Source organism: Argiope bruennichi, chromosome 2 (assembly GCF_947563725.1).
Source record: "Argiope bruennichi chromosome 2, qqArgBrue1.1, whole genome shotgun sequence".
Classification (NCBI taxonomy): domain Eukaryota; kingdom Metazoa; phylum Arthropoda; class Arachnida; order Araneae; family Araneidae; genus Argiope; species Argiope bruennichi.
In genome coordinates, this window is record NC_079152.1 from 8,200,463 (window position 1) to 8,223,808 (window position 23,346).

A 23,346-nucleotide genomic window follows, 5' to 3' on the forward strand; every position below is an offset into this window, starting at 1 on the left:
GGTGAAAGTCAAAAACAGTAATACGGAAATATTAGTTTACTTTTGAATTGTAATAAAAAAAACGTTAAAATTATTTTACAAATTCTGATTTCCGATTCAGATTTACTGGTGATTAAATAGCTGTGATTTTACTGATTATTAAGTAGCTATTCATAAGATTATTAATTCCAAGTTCTAATGGCTGCAGTAATCTGTTGAAAGGTTTTTGTTCTTAGTGACTTTAACCTTACAAAGTATAAATGATGCTTCTATGATTTCTTTTTAATCAGTAATAATCATTTAATTCAATTTGCTTATCAACCTCAACTTAATTTACTTTTATAAGTACAAATAATATTTTAACAATGTTAACATCTAAAAATGTATTTTTAATTATAATTTATTACATTGTATTAACTTATTTTTTCCAATTTATTCCTGTTCAGTTTTTTTTTTCATGATTTTAATTGTTTTTGAAGAATGAAATATTTTCATCAATATTTTACATCTTGTAAAGGGAATTCTAGCAACTTTTCCAGCAAAGTTCCTCAACTTTAGCAAATTCTTAACATTTTGTCATGGATTTTTGCCTTCTGATTTTATTTCATTGAATATTTTGTGGAATTTATAAACCAAGCAATTTATCAAGATTGCTATACCACTGGGAGAACTTAGAAAACCAGGAAAACATAGGAATTTAAAAATTGGCAGAAAGAAAATGGGAAAATGTTAGAAAATTTGAAAATCTCACAAAAATCAGGAAAATACTTAAAATTTTAAGTTTCTTAGTTATTTTTTTCCTTAGAAAATACCTAACTCTAACGATTGCAAGAATAAGATATCGTAAGTCACAGCTGCCGAAAACGAAACAATGCTATTCACAATTATATAATGCAGAAATTCGCCCCTTTTCTACTCTCTCCTTTTTTTCTGTGTAGATCAGTTCACTTTCCTTGGTTTTTTGACTCCTTAAAATCATGTTGCATTATAACTATCATAAGTGCTATTTGTGCATTTTTTCATATCTTGAATATGCATACAGGAAAACACAGGGATTTTTTTTTTTCCAGTTTTGTGTGATAACACTGTTTATGATATTAAGTATATTAGAAAATAAATCACACTTGTTGAATGATTGTATTTGCAATTATTTATTTGTTTATTTCAACCCAGTTAAAAATGCTGTTGCATGTCTTCACATAATACTTTTGAATTGCTATGTAGCAATTTAATTTGGAATTAACAATATAGGAGGAATAAGAAAGTGAAGTTACAACACTGTGAAAGAGACTGTATAATAAGATTAAGTAGACAGTTATGATTTTTGTGCAATTTTAACAAATGACTAGATTCTCTCAAAGAAGACTGTGCATATAAAAAGCGAATTACGTGTAAGGTAAACAAAATTAAAATACTCAAATGTTTATCTCAATTTGAAGTTTAAAAATCTTTTCTAAAGAATCTATTAAAACTAAGTTATACATAAAATAATTTATTAAAATCGACGTTAAATAGTGTTCTAAACAATCAAATTGGTTGCGAAAGGTGATTGCCAAATGTAATTTTTATTTGTATTAAAGCCTTTTTTTCTTATTTTACGTTTCACTGATAAGTGATTATGCTCATAAGAAGAAGCAAAATTTTGTGTTTTGTTTTATGCCTACTGCACATAGGTTTATGGCAAATGCTTTTATACTGTACTTTATGATATAAAGTATTCTTTATTTTATTTAAATATTTTTTAACTAGGTTAGATAGTTCAGAATCTACTGTAATTATGCAGACAAAAAAAAATCCAAAAACCTTTTATTATTATATATAGCTTTATATAAAACTGTGTATGAGTACTGTATCAATATACTTTTCAAATTTATAATTACAAAAGTAAATATGTTGGAAACGTTTTTCTTTGCTTTGAAAAAAAAAATGTTTTATTTTTTTTAGAATATTCTGGAGATTCTCGAGTTGAGAAGTATCAGTCCTTCTTTCCAAACAATCGTGGAGATCTTACACTACTTGATAAAGACAGACCTAAAAAATTAGGTCTGGATGATTTCATTTTTATTAAAGTTTTGGGTAAAGGAAGCTTTGGAAAGGTAATTTGATTTTAATGGGCATTAATGTAGAAATAAATTTTAAATGCTGTAATATCTTAAAATTTGAAAATATTCATTTCTTTGTTTTTTTGCTTCTGCTTTTAATATTACCCATTTTAACAATGTGAGTCTAAAATTTAGAAATGGAAATTTGTCCATTCTTTTTCAAAAATAAGTTAAAAACTGATGATCAGATTGCTGATCTAATATTAAAAAATCTTGCTACACAATTATATTAGAAAGTTGTTAATAATGATTTTAATGAGCAGGACTAGACATCATAATAAAGAGAAGACAAAGAATGCACTCATAACGATACTTCAGACTCAAATCCATGAGAGAAATAAATGACATTTGAAAATTTGATTGATTGTTTGAGATCAGTTGGAAAACAGTTACCAGCTTTGGACATAACAGAATGCATTGAAGGATGTTTTCTATACTCATGACAAAGAATAAAAATATCTTTAACTCATGAAGAAATTCTGCATGGATGAAAAAAAAAAAAAAATCAAAATGCAGCTGGAATTTATTAGTTTATGAAATTATCATCATCAAAATAACTTATTTTATTTATCATGTAATACTTTTATATTTATTTTTATATTTTTTTCTTAATCTTATATTGATATGTAGAAAAATTCTACTGTAATTTTTTCTTCAAAACAACTGTTGTCCAACTCTTATATCCCTTCTTCCTAATTAATTAAAATTCATATGTTTATATGTGAAATTAAACTTGATGAACATAGATTTGACATATGCATTTTGTTAGTCCTTCCTATTGTGTAACTTTAGGATACTATATTTCTTTTTTGCTTTAATATTATTTTCCCCTGATTGTTAACTGGCCAAGCAGGCAAATTGACTTTTGCCATTTTTCATATTTAGCTTGAAAGTAGGTTTTTCTTATTTCTTAAAATTTCATGAATACAGTTTTTTTAATATTTCAAAGTTTAATTAGTATAAAATATACACATTTTTACTTTAAAATGCTGTTTCGAAACTTAAATTTGTGTGTTCGAAATAATTAACTGCTCAAATGTTTCCTTATAAAAACTTTCAATTTTTGCTTCTTTTATCTTCGAAAACTTCAGGTTATGTTTAGCTTTGATAAGATTCATGTATTTACTTAATGTTTACAGGTAATTGATTTAATAAAGCAAAAGTTTTTTTTTTTCTTTTCTTTTTGCAAATATAAAGAATGTCTGAAAAAACTTTTTTTGAAGTGAGAGTCAAATTATGTATTTACTTGATCTGATTAATTGATGTAATGAAAATTCTTTATTTTCTTACTGACCTCCTTTTTTTTTTTTTTTTTTAATACCACTGTTTGAACATCAGTGTCAGTTTTTTTTCCTGCCTTTGCTCATTTTTACCTGGTAATTTTTTTTTGTTGTCAAGCCCCCCTCCACCTAACAGTGGTATTTAAAAAACTTGAACTCCTAACTTGAGTTCAAATAAGTTGAGTTTTACCATATAATTTTGATGTATTGATATAATATAATTTAAAAAAACAATTGTATTAAAAGGTTTTATTGGCTGAGAGAAAAGGAACAGATGAAGTATATGCAGTCAAAGTTTTGAAAAAAGATGTCATTCTACAAGATGATGATGTTGATTGCACTATGACAGAGAAAAGAATTCTTACCTTATCTGCCAAACATCCCTTCCTCACTGCTCTCCATTGTTGTTATCAGACAGAGGTAAGATTTTGCAACAAGAGATGCTGTTATGTTAAAAATAATTGATTTTTTAAAAATCATATTTTCTTACATATTACTTAGTTAATTCTCACTAATCTAACTTCTCATTATGCTTAAAATGAGATTTCAATGATCTTCTAGTAATATCAACTATGTCTGCATGCTTAAAACTAGATTCTAATAAAAGTTCTAGTGATATGTGAGCCAAATTCATATTACTGAATTCGTTTTGTGTGCCAAGAAATTCTGTTGTCTTTTTGGAAGATAGTGTCTTTGCATATTCCTCTCTCTTTTTCTTGGTATGGTGATGATATGCTTGTGCATAGATTTCATTATAAATATTTAAAAAAATAAATAAGAATAATCAGAAAATAATCTGGATATTGTAAAATGTAGGCAGTTTAATCAGGTTAAAGTTATTGTGGTTCAGATTTAATTTTCTTTATTTTGCAGAAATTATTGTATCATGCAAGACACTGAATTGTTAAAGTTATAATTCCACCAATACATTTCTGTAAAAGTTATTGTACCATGTTTAACAAAACATTATATACATTTAAAAAAATGTTATATATATTTTAAAGGTCTTTTGGCTCCAGATTTAACATAAGAGTTGATTTCAACTGAATTTATTAGACAGTAACACAGATTTAAACATTTTCAGAATGGAACTTTATAATTTTCAGGACCAATTCAAATGTGCTTTAAAATGCTTAACTAACTATATGGCTGGCTCTGGCTTAGTCTACTGGCTTTTTACAGTTCTTAGAGCAGGTGTGAAAAGTTCTTGAAGGATTTGCATAATTCTCCTCTTATTGGTCCTATTGTCGAAACTCTTGGAGATTCTAAAATTGTCAATTTTTTGTCACCAACCCCAGGGCTCATTGCTTCGGCATCCAATCATCATCTAACAGAGCTGACCATAAAACTCTCTTACCATGGAACTAAATATGCAAAGAAGCAACATTACAGAAATTCATAACAGTAGGATGTTGCTTAATTCCACTGAACACCATCCAGAGACTGAGTGATGCACAGAAGGTGTGATCAAATTTCAATATTAGGAGGAATGTGTTATATTCTACTCTTTCTTTCTTCAGTCAATCAGAAAATATCTGGAATGAAAGAAAGCAAATGCTCAATTTTGAGTATAAGTTTAAAATTTGTTAATGCACCATAATGAAGCCACTTTATTTTCACTTTTTTTTTTAACATTCCTTTGTTTTTTTTAGTTACTTTGATTTCATTTTTGTTTTTTTATTCCAATGCATCAGAATGACATCTATCGTTTCTGATAGAACGAAATTGCGAGACATTCATAAAAATGTCGGGGAGGGGGAGTCATGATTGACTTGAAAAATTTTTTTAACTTTGGGGAAAAGAAATTGATTGGGAAGAAGAACTATCGAAAAAGTGTTAGAAAGGTGGCTGAAAATAGAAAGTTTTGTTCATCTTTTGCAGTGACTTTATTTATTACGATAAAAGATGATTTGATATAATAGCTGACCCTATAAAAGATTAGTAAATGGAGAAGTTATTTGCAAAGAATGTGAACTATACTTTATCTACCAATTTTTCTCCAAACAATTATTTTGTGCAGCAGCAACAAATTTTACTCTTGTGCCAATTAATGTCCCTCTTTCTGACAAGATTTCAAATGCTGAATCTCTAATTTTGGATGCTAATGTTGAATATAATTTGCCATTTTCAGTGGGCCACATTCTGTTGAATGTTATCATGACCTTAACTGATAATAGTAAAGCTTTATTTACTATTATTATTTAGGTGTTGCTAAACATTTTTGCAAGATACTTTGAAACATTTACAAAGTCTAAAATTTTAATTGGATTTAGATGAAGCTATCTGCTATAATAATATGAGGATGCTTTCAGTATTGGCAAATAATTTTTTTCTTTTGTAAACAGATTTTTAATATACTTAAACTTTTTAATATGCAGTTTTCTGCTACTAAAATTTACCTACTTATGGAACTTTGGATATCAATGTTTTTGAGGATTTGAGCACATTTCAATGCTTAGGTCCTAGGAATGTCTGAACATAAATGGGTAATGTTTGATTAATGTGAATTGATCAATTGACGTTCAGAGTACCATAACATGGTCATTTTTAATTGCAAAAGATTAGGAGACTATAATATTTTTTGTTTGTATTATGCATACGACTAATTGATCCATATAAAAATTTTAGATGGCATAATTTTTTCATCATTAAATTTATTGACTCATGTAACAATTTTTTTTATTTTTTTTTATTTTGAACATTTTTCCTACTGGAGATATGTACTTATCTTTAACAGTTAAATCAGCTATTGGATTATGATTAGAGTGAACACCTTGTGTGATAGGAATTTTCATTCTGTTATTTTCATTATCATTTCTTTTTAATTCTTGTGAGTATTTTTGAACTCTATACATAAACTAATGATGGTAGGCAGCTCTTAAAATCTAGTGCCTTTTAGATATTCTTTAGAAAGTTATGTTATGTGAGCTCACCTATTTGTTGTTTTTAAACTCAGTCAACAAAATAAACAATGTTACATCGTATTGTAATGGTGGTTTTGTATTTTCTTTACATTTAAGTCTGTCATGTGCATATGGCTTAACATACATTCATTTAAATTACTTATTTCTAAAGCAAGATTGTTAGCTGATATTGTCATCGTGATCTTAACCTTGACCATCATTATTAATATTTGATCATGATGCTTCTTCTGTAATTTCTTTGTTGTTTTAAGAACAGAATATTGATGTTATTAAGTCTAATACTGATATAGAATCATTTATGTCTTTTAAATTAATAATGCTTAAATTGGCAAACTAGAGGACTTGCATATGCAAAGACTTGAAATTTGCAATATTTGGATTTAACCATCGGAAATAGAGCAACTAAATTTGACATTAGTTACTTTTTGAGTGCAAAGTACTCTCTGAGAAAGGGCTTTTCAAAATTTCAATAACTTTTTTAATAAAAAAATTATAAAATTTTTCCTCAATAACTTTGAAGCAATTATTACACAAAAACCATATTTATGCATTGAAAAATATAATCTATCATAAAAGTATTGTTCATTATACTTTTTATTCATCTTATAAAATACTGGATTCAAAGCTTCACAAGTCAGCCGAGTCATAGTCCTTTTTTTTTGTATTTAATTGTTGATATCTGAAGAATATTTCTTCATTAAAAAAAAATGTACTTTTTTTAAAGTATGTTTTATAGACTCAAAGAAAATAAAATAAAATTCTTTGTCATCTAAAACATTTTGCTAAGTTAAAGTGTATATCTTTTTAGCTCTAATGACCTGGAAATTAGCAACTGAGCCATAATTATATTGATCCTTAAATGATATATTACTATTTTATTACTTTGTAAAATATACATTCTATTTACAGATATGATTGAATAATATCAATTTGAAATGCTTTATTCTTTGTCAGATAAACAAATGGTAATATTCTATTGGTGTTTTCTCTCTCTAGGATCGCTTATTCTTTGTTATGGAGTATGTAAATGGAGGTGATTTAATGTTTCAAATTCAGAAGGCGAGGAAATTTGATGAACCTCGGGCTAGGTTCTATGCTGCTGAAGTCACTTTGGCCCTGATGTTCCTGCATCGTAATGGAGTTATTTATCGGTAAAAACTTTCTTCATTTGCAAGTTTTAAAATTTATTTACTTCTATGAAAAATCTGTATTGTGTTTTTGAATTGGATTTTATTAGATCTTTTATTTCATTTTTGTTTGATGGATTTGTTAATTTTTGCATCATGTAACAAACCTATATAACAAAATATCCACGTTACATTTAAAAACGTCATTATAAAAAAAATATGTTGAACAAAAGTTTGTAAATATAAGAGGAAAAAGAATTGAAAGACTGGAATTTACTTATCCTTTTTAGAGATTTTAAGACATATCATAGCCATGAAAATATTGCAGGTACTTAGCAGAGGTTTAGTATAAGGTTCTCATTATTCATGAAGTTTTCACTGTTTTTTAAGGAGTGAAATACATAGTTTGTAGCATTTTTCCAAAAATTGTAACTTCCTTTGTACTGTATCAAATATTAAATTTTGTTGATAACCTCTTTAATATCTACTCTATTTTGCTCTGTAGTATTTTCAAGACTTTATGATACTAATTTTAAAAAAAAAAGATATTACGCTCAAGCTTGTAAGAATTAAATAAGCTTAATTAATTGAGCTTTCCCCTTTTTTTGTTTTATTTATGATTTGTTATCATAAGTATTATTCAATTTTGTAATAATTTATTACTTAAATCCTCAACCAATTGGTTCATTCAAAGAGAATTAGAATTAAATTAAATGAATCAATTCAGAAAATATAAATTTGCATTTAGTCATCAAGAATGCACTTGGATGCAAATTCCGAAACTCCAATCAAGAAATGTGGGAAAATTGATTTAAAAAAATTTCATCTTTACTAATGTGAAATCAATTTGAATAAAAGTTAGTACAAATGTTAAATATAAGATTTATCTTTTTGTACATGTAAGTAGATGTAAAACTAAATATTTTTTGGTTTACTTTTACATCATAATATTTTGGTATGATATCAAACCATTTTTTTAGTGAAATTTGCCACAATTATTTTCATGAAAAGTACTTTTTTTTTCCAGCGATTTGAAGCTGGACAATATCTTATTGGATAGTGAAGGACACTGTAAGATCGCTGATTTTGGTATGTGCAAGGAAGGTATAATTGATGGAAATACAACCACTACATTCTGTGGTACACCTGACTACATTGCACCAGAAGTGAGTTTGGGGAAACATATTTAAAATTATTTTTCCTTACCACAGAAAAATATTATCAGTATATAAAAAGATACTTTATGAATTAGAATTCCAAAGGAATTTTTCAGAGGTGGTAGAATTCATTGCAGCAAACATTTGTGCACATATATGTGTGTAGAAATATGTAAGCAAGCTCTTCATTGATGCACAAACACATGAAAGGAAACATATAAAAGTTGATTAAAAGGGATCCAAACAGAGTTCTTAATGTGTAAAAAATTAAAGGAAAACATAGTTGGATCATAATGCAATAATTTTTGTTTCGTGCATCGTCAAGCACCAGAAAGATTGTTAAACTTGTTTATTGCACATTTTCCTTCAATATTGTTATTTCGAAAATATTTCCCATCCTTTGTTTCACTGAAGTCTTTTCATATAAATTGACAGAAACATCTAACATTGCTTAGGTTTTAAAACAAGATTTAATGGAATGCAACACACTTTATAATAAATCTTCATTTGTATTTATTGATTTAATTAACATATGTATTATCAGGTTTTGACCTGTAAATCAATTTATTAGTTATTTCTTTCTTTTTATATTCATATTTTATATTTTATCGTAATTATATTGTAAAGTAATCATGATCTGTACTAGAGTAGATGCATAAATATATTAAAGAGTCGATAATTTCACTTAACTGTGGATTAATTTCCTAACTTTTCGCATCCTGCAGTATTTAATAAATCTGTTCATAGATACTTCAAGAACTGGAGTATGGTCCGTCTGTTGACTGGTGGGCACTTGGGGTGCTGATGTATGAAATGATGGCAGGGCAGCCACCATTCGAAGCTGATAATGAAGATGATTTGTTTGAAAGTATTCTGCATGATGATGTCCTCTATCCAGTATGGCTTAGTAAAGAAGCTGTTTCTATTTTAAAAGGGGTATGTTTAAAATTTATCTATTTAAAGACAACTTCAGAACAATGTGGTTTGCGAATTGTGGTGTGATCCTTGTCAATATGAAAATAATAATAATAATAATAATAATAAAAACAATGAGCTGGGCGAAATTTGATGTGTAGTTCTATAATCAGAGGTAAACGAATTTTAAAAAATTTAATCAGTACTTATTCAAGTTTTATTTTTAGTAAAAACCATAATGCCATTTGATTAGATTTCATTTTGAGTTCACATTCAGTTCAATTAGCCAATAGAATAATTCAAAAAGCTCTTACCTGTCAAAAAGGAACTGGAGGCGACTAGTGGATTTTTTCACATTTTATTTCAGGCACAGTTAGCATATTTACAGAAAAATGTGCAAAAGACAAAGCAACACAATTAGACATCACAATGTACACAACAAGACTAACCTAATATAACTCAGAGGGGGACACAGCGCCCCTGGGCAGAAAATCTTGGACCTCCAGGGGTATAAGTAAAGTTTCAACACACTCCCCCCCCCCCCGAATGAACAAGGGGTTCATTCAAATTAAATATATATATATATAAAAAACTTCCACATTGCAACATTTTTTTATTTTCTCTTATATCTAATTTTAAATAAATTAAAATTTCTATAAATTCACATCATTTAAATCAATATTTATGTTGCAATGTTATGAAAATTTCAATTTAACTAAATTTTTAAATATTTTTAACATTTTACATTTAACACATCATGCATAAATGCATTATTTATATAAGACAGAATATCAATGACACAAATTCAACATTTCATTCAATTGTTTACATACTCAACAATTTATCATAATAAAGTTAAATACAAGCTTAGGATAAATATCTTCATATTTGCATTTAAATTCCAAATCTCAATATAGGTTCCTAAAAAACATAATGAAATTAATAATACTATTCAAATTAATCATTCATTAATTTCCATGTTGTATAACAATTGATATATTCGTTCTTAACAAGATCTAATTTCCAAAAATGCCTAGGAAGTTTATCATCATTAATTAATACCATATCATCAACTTTAAATTCTCTAACTTTGCCTGTTGGTTTCACATAATGAGTAGATCTTAACATTAAAAGTTATTCTTTAAGCCATTTTTTCCAAAAATGACTAGTTAACTGTACATGATAATGAAACCTTTTAATTACTATTTTCCTATTACTTAAATTAGTGTCGATAGTAAGATTAACTCTTCTTCTCAATAACAAATGAGCTGGAGTAAAAGGTACAGGTTCCTGAAAATCAGAAAACACATATGTCAAAGGGCGATTAGTAAGCACACCTTCAATTTCAATAATTGAAGTCTCTAATTCTTCTTGAGACAAAGTGGTTTTGCCGCAGGTTGGTCAGTATTATTAACAAAGGAGTTTTCTCCTCTAGATCTTGAATCGACATCCCTTTCTCTTCCATCCCGTCTGCATTCTCTATTCTGTTCACTTTGTGTAGAATGTTCATGTTTTTCCTTTTCACTATGTTTTTATCATCTATTACAGAAATACTGTCCTTTTTAGGAACCTCTGAAGAATCCAGTCCACCTTTTTTTAGAACTTTCTTTACTAAATAATTTTTCGTTTTCAAAATGAGTCTGTTCATATTTTTCAGGTGTCTTTTCAATATCTTTAGCAGCACTTTCACTCTTTATTTTTTCATTCTTTTCTTCTTTTGAATGTTTTTCTTTTTTCACCTAGAATCCAATTCAGTCTTTTTACTGGAAACATCTTCTTTAACAGGTTTGTCAGGTATTGAAGATGTGGTAACAGTAGCATTAGATCATCTTAGAAGTGTGAGATTTTTCTTTGGGGGCCTGATACTTTCAAACTGCATAGGAGTTATAGGTGGTGGGTGATGATACCATTCATGTCTTTTAGATTCTACAGGATATGGAGTCTCTCCCCAATCCAGGGTACCAGACTTTTCTTTCTTTTCTTCTCTAGAATTAAGTCCTTTTCTATCACGTTTTGGTTGAGAACTAATTTCAGTTCTGTCTATAGCATGCCTGTCATCTTTAGTAGATTCTCTACTTGCTCTTGAATCCCGGCTATATGGCCGTGGTGGTCTATCCTTTCCCCACTTTTCTTTATCTTGTCTTTCATATCGATCATTCCTATCCTTTCCAGATTTTTCTCTAGAAGTTTCATGGGGCTCATCAAAAGGATCTGATGGCATTCTATCTTCATAATTTCGAGAATTAGACCATGAACTTGATTTGTTGCTCTTGTCTTTTAATTCACGACTATGGCATTTAATGGTTGCAGCAAGCATAAATGGACTAGATGCTACAACGAATAGTATGCGTGTCATTCTCAGAATTTTATGAGACTTCGAATCCTGGTCATCTGGGAACCAGAAAAATCTCAAATAATCCATATCGTCCTTAGCTGTTCCAATTGTTAAAATTGCTCCTTGTATATCATTACAAAATGCATACTCAAATTCGCGAAATCTCAATAGCACATCAAGGATTCAAAGGCGGACCAGGTGTAAGACAATCATTTAAAGATTTACAACCTTTACCTTTCGAAGAAGCGTCAAAAACAATTCTAACCTTCGTCGTTTCTTTGTCAATTCTGACAACTGCGGAAAATGAGGCATATAGTATGCGTTTTCTTCATTTTTCGAACTGTATTCCTCAACAATGTTCAGATTTAATTGATCTGCAATAATATTCTTATATTCATTCAAAAGCCAATTATTTTCGTTCATTCTCATACATAAATTTTCAAATCTGCGCTTAGCTATCTTAGAGTTATTATGCAATTCGTCAGGATTTTTTATCCCAAACGAGCTTAGCTTCATATTTCCCATTTTTGAATTTTTTAAGTTGTTTTCAAAACAGCATTTTAATCCTTATCAAACAAAAAGCAATTTAATCCTTATCGATATCAGAGATATTTTCCCTATCTATTATTCCCATCGAATCCAATTCCCAGAACATTTTTAAATTTTTATTTAGCGCTGAGCAGCATTCTATTTTTAAAACAGAAACATTCGTGTCGCAATTTAAATCTACTTGTGAGATTCTATCTGGTGCACAACTACTAAATCTACTGGTGCACAACTTTACCGAAATTTGTATCAATTACAAATAATGTTTTAGTTAAATTTTCCCTTTTGCCTGAATGAATTTCCCAGAAATATTGCACTCCAATTAAGAGAGAAAATTCGTTTCCGAAAGATTCGCAAGCATTTGAGCGCTGTATATTTTTCTCATTAAGCATCTTTTCTAGTTTATTAGACGATATTTTAAAAGGAGAACTAGAAACTAAGTAAGGCTTCAGTTTCAATCCTTTCTTCAGGGTCACGAGAATTGCAAAGAGTAAACTTTACAACTTCATATATATAAACCAAATCAAATGTACAAACTAACAGTTTTCCATTATACAGGGGTGTTTGTGCTCCGGGGAAACCCCGGAATTCCGGGGATTTTGAACTTCGATACCCGGAAATTCCGGGGATCGTCGTTCAAAAGGAAGTAGGAATAATAATGAATTATTTATTTTGATCTGGGTAATTTTGTTTGCTTTGAAAGCAGAAAACGAAAGGTCAGCGTGTGTGGTGAAAACTTTTCCTTTCTTTCTCCAAAGGCAGTGATAATGCGTGAAAAGGGGGAAAAAACTTCTTTTTTGTTCTTTCCTTATTGCGCGTTATGACTCATTCCCCCGGTTCTCGGACATTCTCTTCTGGATTCTTTTCGGCAAGTAGGCGCGGCAGAAAAAAAAAGGGAGAGACTTCGTTCGACCAGATGTGCGATAACGTGACTCTGGGTTCAAAGGTCTTATCTCTCCTGGCGTGGCGCCAATAAGTAGAGAAGGGGGATTTTTCGCCGTATTAGCTATTTGTCATTGATCGCTTCGCAACTTTTTTTTCTCCGCTGTGTAAAATTTTCGTTTCATTTATTGATGCACGTGTAAATTTTTCGTTTCGCTTATTGAAATATTTTTTTATTTATGTACGCAAGAGAATTTCACTTTGAAATTTCAGCATATGAAACAGAAATTACCCCTTAAAAATTCATATCTAATTAGTTTTACAGCATTAGATCCAGAGCTAAGAGGTAAAACCAGTACAATATTAGCTTTTGAAAAATTATCATCTTTTATGTCCCATATTTTTAGTGATAATGAAAAGTCAAAAGTAGAAGCTGAAATAAGGTTACACCAGAGTGATATTGATATCACCAAAGAAATGCTCTACACATCTGATGAAAGTGGAAATCAAGTCAAGTGTACAATTGATAAATATTGGTCTAAAGTTTTTAATTTAAAAGATGATTTCACAAATGATTATAAGTATCCTACATTGGCTAAATTGGTCAAAGCCTGCCTTAGCTGCTTAAGATTGATTCCCTAGATGCAGTGCAGACTATTAAATATGATTTAATGGCTTCAAAAGAAACCTCATGTGAAAAATATGGCTCAAAAAATCCAATGACTGATCCAATTCACAAAGATCTCTTACTGAATATGAACAGAAGTTGGAAAACATATCAAGAGGACTTAAAAACATGTATTTCAGATGAGTCACCTATAAAAGTCTCAGAAAAACCTTCTACATTAGCAGAAAAGCAAACTGCTTCTACCTCTGCATGTGCAGTTCTCGAGGAAATTTCTTCAACTGTAAATGAGGAAAATAAAAGTCAACCTTCCTGCAATTATGAAGTTCACCACAAAAGAAAGACAAGCCCACAAACATCAGAAAATAAAAAAAAGCAGCAGAAATTAGATAATTTTTTTTTAAAGAATTAATTCAGGTAATTTAAAATATTTGCATAAAATGTAGTAGTTTATATGTTTGAAAGTTTATGGTTATTAATTTTGCAAAAAAAGTAATTCATTGAACTTTTATAATTAGGTCATTCAATACTTCATAATTGTAATTTTTCATTTCTCCCCTCCCCCCTTCTCGAAACTCCAAAATGCCGGTAGTAAGTCCGTAAAAGTTTCAGGGGATTTTTTGGGGTCCCACAAACACCCCTGATTATAAGCAAAAGGAAACGCGTCAGCTGTTTCCTTTTTCAAAAAGCATCGCTGAGAAGCGTTGTCTAGCAGAATATTTACCATTTTTTTTCTTTTTCTCTCAATTTCGATAAAGCCGAACAAATCTTTAAAAGTATCTCATCCTCATTGATATTTATGTTCGAATAAGTTACGATTTCTCCCCTTTCTACTTCCGATCTTTCATCCCGTGTGGGTTCAAAGGGGGTTGACGCGTAGCAAATTAGCTCAGAATGCCTACAGCGACATTTACCAAATTTCCATTTTGAGGTGCAATTTTTGTAAACATGTCCTGCTTTGGTGAGACACAAGAAACATATCCCGTTTCTTCTTAAATATGCCTTTCTTTCTTGAACCGGCAAAGGTCGGATTTAGGCTTATCGCAAATTAAACATTTTTTCACATCTATTACAAAGGCAGATGCATGCGGAGTATTCGCGCTTGTTTGGTTATTTCTATTATGTAACTCAAATTGATTCTTATTGAATTTTCCATATTTATGACTAGGTTTTTCACAAGTGCTAACTGTAGATTCTGGGAGTGCATCTGTGCCAAATTCTTTGATTAAATGTTCATTTTGCTCGCGACATTGAATTTCGATTTTTAAGAATTCTAATAAATCCGAAATAGTATTTTCTCTTGTCGAGTACATTTTACATGAAAATTCCAAGGATAATTCCCTAGTGATAGATTTTAACAATATGGGATGTAGCAAAGAACTATGACTGTTCTATTATTTTCTAAACCGCGTATGTGCGTTTCACATATAGAATATAATCTGCATAACGACTTAACATAGTTTGCTTTTCTTACAGGATTTAAATTTAGTAGCTGGGACATATGAGCATCAATAATCATCTCGGTTCTACCGAATTTTTCTTTTAGAATATGTTGTTACTTTTCAATAATCTCAGCATGGTTTTTGAAGACAGCACATTTATTGGACATAGAAAACGAAAAGAAAAGAACACAGGTATTGACAATTACGCACACAGCATCTTGTTAGCGGGAGGAATGGTGCCGGAACGAAGCGCCAGAAGCGTAGTCACACAGATATTCCTACGCGAGAAAAATAGTCCGCTCGCTTCATCCCAACAGAATATTTATCGCAATATCATAATTTTCTGCTTTTAAAGCTAAGTCACGAACAGCCATTTCAGCATCATTAACTAAATAAGATTTCAAATAATTAAATTTTACCACATCGCTAAGATTGGAATTTTTATGAACGGCTATATTAAATTGAGAATAAAAGTCATTAAATTTCAGAATGTATCCATCAAATTGAGGTATTTGTAATCTCGGAAGTTTGACTGAACATTGTTGAGGGTTTCTGTTAATATTTCTATAATTGATAGTTTCGCTTTCATTTTTTCGCAAAAGTTTATCAGCTGGCATTTCCAATTGACCATTTAATCTATGTATTCTTGTTGCCGTTCCACTTCGTTAGTCAGATCTTGCGCTTTGCAAAAATTTAAAATCTCTTAAGTGAAGTTTCTTTAGTTGATCATCTTTGTCTAATAATTTCGCTAACAGTTCTTCGATTATATCTGAAGATCTTTCATCCGTTTTGTTTATTTCCTGCTCTAGTTTTTAAAATATTGTGTTTCCGCCTTTTTGACAGGGGTTCTAACTTTTTTTTAAACATTCCAGATCCATTTTAGCTAATTCGCATCTAATTTTAGTTTCGCATCTAAAAGTATTTCCGGTCGAATTGGGCGCTTCCCGGGTTCAGGCACCAAAAATTATTAGACTTCATTTCGAGTTCACGTTCAATTCAATTAGCCAGTAGAATAATTCAAAAAGTTCTTACCTTGTCAAAAAGGAACTGGAGGCGACTAGTGGATTTTTTCACATTTTATTTCAGACACAGCTTGTATATTTACATGAAAGTGCACAAAAAGCAAAGCAACACAACTAGACATCACAACATACACAAGACTAATCTAATATAAACAAAACTCAGAGGGGGACACAGCTCCCTCAGGCGAAAAACCTTGGACCTCGAGGGGTGTAAATAAAGTTTTAACACCATTTTTGATTAATGGAACATTAAACTACTTGCACCCATTTCAGAGGTACAGGTACTTTAGCTTTCTTCAAGAAAACAGTGTTAAAGGGTGTATAAATTCAATTGAAGGAGTCATCAAAACTCTAGTACCTGATTGTTAAATTCTTTACTTTGAATAACCAGCTAAGGAAATTTCCAAACTAAACATAGTTATTACAGAAGAAAATGAGGAGTGCTATAGGATTCATTGTTTGGATTTGTAGCAAACTGAACAGATAATTTAGAACAAAATTTGAATCTGACCTGAATTCCAATCTTCATGAAAGCCATGCATTAATCAGAGTGGTTTATCTTCTATTAATCCATGAATCAAAATGCCCCATTTATTTGACATTTATGCTTCACTTCCATAGCTGAGCCAGTGTTTTTTTTTTTTTTTTTTTTTAAATTCATTATGTTCTAAACCAATTTTAAGTTGCCATATATTATCCGTTAACGAAATGTTGAATTCAAAGTGGCATCATTTTGAATTCTTCTTTCGTTTGTTTTCAAAGTAATGCAAAAATTTCGAAAGTAGTCATTATTTTTCTTATGTTTTACAGTAGCATGTGATCGGTGATAGTTGCCATAAGTTCTAATTTAAGGAAGAAAAAGCCTAACTTGGAAAATATAAATGGAGTCTTGATTCTAATACTAGCCTAAAGACTAATTTTTAAGCCATTACAAAGAAGCATACACCTCTAGTGAAAAGAAATAGCCCTATTTGGCACAAATAATTTTATTCTATTTCAGTCAATAAATATATTGTTGAAAGTGTTGCAATGCAATTATGCTCCTTTCGAGCATATTCAGTAAGGCAAGAATATTCCACTCTTCTACTATTTCTAAGGCTTATGTTTCATTGTTTTAAATGAGTTGATGGTTTCTTGGAGAGAGAAAAAAATTTGGAAGAGGGTTGCTGATTGATCTTATATAATGAAATTCACATCTTTGTAACTTGATCAGTTTTCATTACAGAAGAATTAACTTTTTCTTAATGAAAATATTTATTATGGCTAATAAAATTGCATTCTAAACAATAAAAAGTAAATAATATATTTTTTGTTTGAGTCAATAAGTGAGCTTTTCAAAGAATTTTGAATACTAGATTTTTATATAGTATCCTATTCTGTTGGACAAATCGAGTAAAATGTTTTTGACTCTAGCATTTTAAGCGAAGAAATTCCATGCTTCAACAAATAACGCTGGCAGAAATTAAAACCTTTTTGAACTACTCCCCCCCCCCCAATCAGCTTAAAGATGATTTGTTTGATCAGAGAAACTTCATCAAAATAATGATTGAAGTAATCTAAAATAGTGTTTAGAAACTGTTTGGATTAACTTTAACTGTTTAGAAATTAGTTTTTATGCCCCAATTAAAATGGATATGCTACATTTCCATTTATAAAAAATAGATATTAAAGCAAAATTTTTGTAAAGGTGTCATTTTAAATTCATTATCATTTGATTAAATTTCTTTAAAAAAAAGTCAAACCATCAAAAAGAATGCATTAGTGGTTTTTGCTCCACAGGTGATGGCCACCAAGTCAGATGGTTACTATCCGTGTTAGTTTCAATTTATAATGGTTTTTGTTTTTGCCTTTATCCAGTTCATGACGAAGAACCCTGCTAAACGCCTGGGCTGTGTCGCATCTCAGGGGTATGAAGAGGCCATATTACATCATGCATTTTTCAAGGAGGTAGATTGGGAGGCTTTGGAAGCCAGAAAAGTCAAACCTCCCTTTAGGCCAAAAATTGTAAGTGTACAAGCCTTTTCAGTTTTCTGTTTAATTCATAACTGAGCATACACAATAATTAAGCAGATATCAGACCGTAGAATTGCTGATTAACAGATCTCTCAGATTAGTGCAAGTTCATTAAAAAAAGGTCACTTATATGTAAAACCTACTTGCAATTGTTACAAATGATGTAAAAAGTACTGTTCTGTCTATATTAGTAATAAAAAATTAATCTCTGTGTGTGTGTGCGCGCGCGCGCGCGTGCTCTATAGAACAGACTGAAACATTGAACAAAGTATGATTTTTTTTTGAAATTTTAATTAATTGAAAATTAGTGTTTTTCCCTTATAGTTTCCAAAAATATAATTGCACAAAAATTAATTACACAAAAAAATTTACAAAATTACAAAAATTAATTTTAAAAAATTATTTTTTTCATGATACCAGTTTTATAGTTGTGTGAATTCAGGCTGGCCAGCTGACCAGGTAAACTAAAAGTTGTCAGGGAATTCTGGCAGATCACAAAAAATCAGAGAAATAACAGGGGAATTTATTAAGAAATTGGATTTTTTTTATAAATTAGTATTTCTTATCGTACACAATAATTCACTAGTATTTTTTCATAAGTAGAACAAAACATTGGTCGATCAAACAGATAGTCTTAAACAGTGGCCATTCATGCTTCTGCCCTTGTTAACTGAGGAAGATTTATATTTAAATTTCTGAGGGATCAAAATTTTGTGAATGTAATGTCATCAGTGTTATATTTAGGAAGTCTCTTCAATTCTGAAGAACAACTCTTGTGCATATAGCTTATAATGGATTCTGATCCAAATTGTGCTGGCTGTTTTGTGTCTATTATTTGCCCTACTTTTATATTCTATATGCTTATTAAAAAATTTATTCCTTTACTGCATTTTATTTTGTATTATTTATGGTATTGCAATGATAATTTGATGATATTATAATTTATTAATTCATCGTTTTTAGATCAAATCACAATTGAGGCTAAGTTTTAGCATTAGCCAAAAGAGTTTAGATGCATTAAAATTGGTTAAATTAATATTTGAAACTACAATGAAAAAGAAAGATTATCCTTCATATCTAATTTATTGCATATACATATATATAATATAATATTTTCCCTCAAAGATTTTGTTGCCTTTTTTCTCAGAACATCAAGTTATTGACATATTTAGCTCCTATTATTGTTATGATTTTAAGCTTTACTGAGTCTCTTTTATTAAAAGTATATGGAAGGAGCTGTCTTCTAGTATTGGCCAATATATTTGAAAGGAAGGAAGAAAAAAAAAGGGGGGGGGGAGGATTTGAATATAATAGTTGATATTGAACATAAAAGTTTAAAATATTGTATGATTAGATGAATGTAAGAAAAATATTTTTCTAATAAACAATTTTACACTATAGTGTCAGTATAAGAATTTTAATCTTTATATTTTTTTTATTATTGATAGAAACCAAATATTGATTATACAGTAGCCTACCTTATTTTATGAAACTTTAATTAATCTAAGTGAAATATTTATCTGCACCTTTGTTAGCTTATTTTTTGGGGTGTGGGGTGGACACCATACTCACAAAGTTAAAAGTTGCTGTTGGATTGACGACATTTTTAGCATGCTGAATTCTTGAGATAAAAAGGTCTTTGAATCATTGTATTAAATAGCTATTAACCAAAGAAATAAATTGTGTAATGAGCAAATAATCTACTTTCTTCTATCCTCTGTGTTTTCTGAAATTGCATTTGTGCAAAATGAAGTATAACTGCATAATGCATACTTACATTATTTTCATTATTATAACTGTTATTTCATTACTATAGAAATTTATTTATGTAGTAGTATTAATTTGAAATCTATATGGTTTAGTAGTGGTGTTACGCTTTTTGTTAGCTTTAAAACGTTTTGCACCTAAACTGTTTCATGATGCTATAAAGGGATAATCTTATTCTATCTGTGTTACTATCTATTTATGCAATCCTACTACAAAAGATGAATCTTGCTCTCTCTTTCAGAAAACCAAACGTGACGTGAATAACTTTGACCAGGATTTCACGAAAGAGGAGCCAGTTTTGACGCCAGTGTCCTCGGAGGTCCTGCGAAACATCAACCAGGAGGAATTCCGTGGTTTCTCCTTTGTTAATGAAGATTACAATCCTGCCAAATTTCTATGTGACGGTCCCGCAACATAGTGTCTTGTACCAAACGTGTATAGCAAGGACTCCCTTATTGTTGTGTCTAGTCATTAGTTTTGTATTTGTACCACCTCTTCATGTACAGTTTAAAATGGCCTCCGCACAGGTGTTCTAATTCATAGACGGACTAGGCTCTTCACGCATCATTAATTTATTTTCCAGTGACTGTGCTGCATGTGTCAACTAGCTATTTATCTGTTTTTGTATGGTTGTGTATTTATTTTTTTAAGTCACTTTTTTAACTTGAGTTTTAAAATCAGTTTCTTCCTTTCATTTTTTTTTTTTTTTTTCTTTTAAAGATAGTGTTGCTTGCAGGTACTGTATCCACGAATAAAACATTTTTCGCAAATATTCTGCCTACAGATCAAACATTGCTTGCAGGTGCTGTACATACATTATTTGCTGGTTTGGTGCCCACAAATATCTGCTGAAGGAATGTTATGCCACCTGGTGGTGAATTCGGAGATTTTATACTTAATAATAATTGAATTATTATGTCATTATTACATTAGGATCCTGTGATTAATAAAAAAAATAAAAACTAAAAACAATACAACATTTTTTTTTTTTTTTGAAATTCGACTTTTTAGCTCATTTATAAAAGTGTATTTATAAAAAAGAGTTTTTTTTTTTTTTTTTTTTTTTTTTTAATTTAGAACATTTATTAGCATGAAGGAAAGGAAGTAAATTAAATCAAATTCATAATAAATAAGTACCCAACACCAGGTATTCCATACCAAATGCATGCCAAAGTAAAGAAAAAATCTTGTTAAATGACATTAAATTTCCTAATCTCAAGACTACAAGGAGAATCTTGTCGAAAAATGTTAAATTCTTTTTAAGGATTGTTGAATTTGATGTTATTGATGAAAAAAATATTCATTGATACAGTACCTTCAAATAACACTGTATCGGTTGATACAGTATCTGCAAGAAAAGAAAGTCAATAAATGTTTCCAAATAAGGTTTTATCTGTAGGTACATATGTGCAAATGTCGCCTTATCAGTAGGTATAGAACCTGCAAAAGATGGAAGTCAGTTAACATTTTATCCATAGGTAAAAGTACCTGCTTAATAACGCCTTAATCATTAAAGGAACTGCAAAGGGGAAAAGTCAAATAACATTTTAACAGTAGGTACAGTACCTGCAAGTACACTTCTTTTTTTAAAAGCCTCTAAAAGGGCCTGAACATGAGATGGTTCATATTCTCGCTTATTGTCAGCCCTTTTATTAATAGATATGCAATTCAGTGTGACATTAGACCAGGAGTCAGATGACTTTCTGTAGTTTTGACCTGCATTCTTCTCCCTTGGAACTGGAGTGTGTCTCGGAAGATTTATATACCTAAAGATAACAATGAATATGCATATATATGTTGTTTATTCTGTGCCAGCTATGGAGTAACTTAACACATTATTTACAAAAAAGAATATGCAAATAAAGTAGGAAAAAATTGTTACCTATTATGCAATATTTTTCTTAGAATTGGAGAATATGCAATTCAGAATTAACAATGTTATTAAAAATGTCACATTTTTATAAGTTTTGTGTGTTTTATTTACTTGTTATATTTGCACTTTCTAGTCAGTGAGAATTCTGATTTTGAACTGTATTTACAGATTTTAAATGATAATCAAGTTGGAACTGTATACAAAACTTCTCTGATAGAAATATTTTAAAATAAATATTATATGGACCTTAAATCGGCCTCTTGTAGCCATTTGTTGCACATATTGCTAAAAAAACATTTTTTGAATAGAAAGTTATTTTTTCGAGGGTTGGTGATTTCTTTTGAAAACAAACTTTTTTAAGAGCTTTTTCTTTCTTCCCTTAGCCATACTTTTTTGTCTTTTAATAATTTAGTAGAAAATATGCATTTTTGGAATCTAATGACCCGTTCTATTTTCCTTTTAGATTTACAGGGGTGTTTGTGCTCCGGGGAAACCCCGGAATTCCGGGGATTTTGAACTTCGATACCCGGAAATTCCGGGGATCGTCGTTCAAAAGGAAGTAGAATAATAATGAATTATTTATTTTGATCTGGGTAATTTTGTTTGCTTTGAAAGCAGAAAACGCAAGGTCAGTGTGTGTGGTGAAAACTTTTCCTTTCTTTCTCCAAAGGCAGTGATAATGCGTGAAAAAAACTTCTTTTTTCTTTCCTTATTGCGAGTTATGACTCATTCCCCCGGTTCTCGGACATTCTCTTCTGGATTCTTTTCGGCAAGTAGGCGCGGCAGAAAAAAAAGGGAGAGACTTCGTTCGACCAGATGTGCGATCACGTGACCTGGGTTCAAAGGTCTTAATTTTGCAAAATTAATGGTTATTAATTTTGCAAAAAAAGTAATTCATTGAACTTTTATAATTAGGTCATTCAATACTTCATAATCGTAATTTTTCATTTCTCCCCCCCACCTTCTCGAAACTCCAAAATGTTGGTAGTAAGTCCGTAAAAGTTTCAGGGGATTTTTTGGGGTCCCACAAACACCCCTGGATTTATATAATTGACATTTTTTTCACAAAGAAGAATAAGGCCTTGTTGATTGTAGTTCTGTTTTTGAGTTTTATAAAGCAGGAATTTACAGATTTATGAAAATGTTCTTGTTATCAAATTTTATTTGAAAGTTCAAAGATTATTGATGGTCTTTAGTTGTGCAGTATTTTGTATTCTGTTTAAACGAAAAGACTTTTAAAATCAGTGGATCAGGTCTTATATCCTGGTAGTCCTTTCCTACTTAAGTCCGTTTTAAAGCCTATTCCTACTAATGATAAAGAAATCGCTCTTTCTCTCTGTGTTGGTGCTTCACAGGT

At 30.1% G+C, this 23,346-nt stretch overlaps 1 protein-coding gene across 1 annotated transcript in view; it reads left to right on the forward strand.

Moving 5' to 3' along the window:
- Positions 1 to 22,133, forward strand: part of LOC129958112 (calcium-independent protein kinase C-like) — a 64,595-nt gene extending 42,462 nt beyond the window's left edge. The window contains exons 9-15 of the mRNA XM_056070307.1: positions 1,924 to 2,075; positions 3,608 to 3,781; positions 7,282 to 7,436; positions 8,440 to 8,578; positions 9,317 to 9,505; positions 18,194 to 18,340; positions 20,358 to 22,133. Coding sequence (XP_055926282.1) covers positions 1,924 to 2,075; positions 3,608 to 3,781; positions 7,282 to 7,436; positions 8,440 to 8,578; positions 9,317 to 9,505; positions 18,194 to 18,340; positions 20,358 to 20,534 — 1,133 coding nt within the window. The 3' untranslated portion in view covers positions 20,535 to 22,133. The remainder of the gene's footprint in view (positions 1 to 1,923; positions 2,076 to 3,607; positions 3,782 to 7,281; positions 7,437 to 8,439; positions 8,579 to 9,316; positions 9,506 to 18,193; positions 18,341 to 20,357) is intronic.
- Positions 22,134 to 23,346: the final 1,213 nt, after the last annotated feature.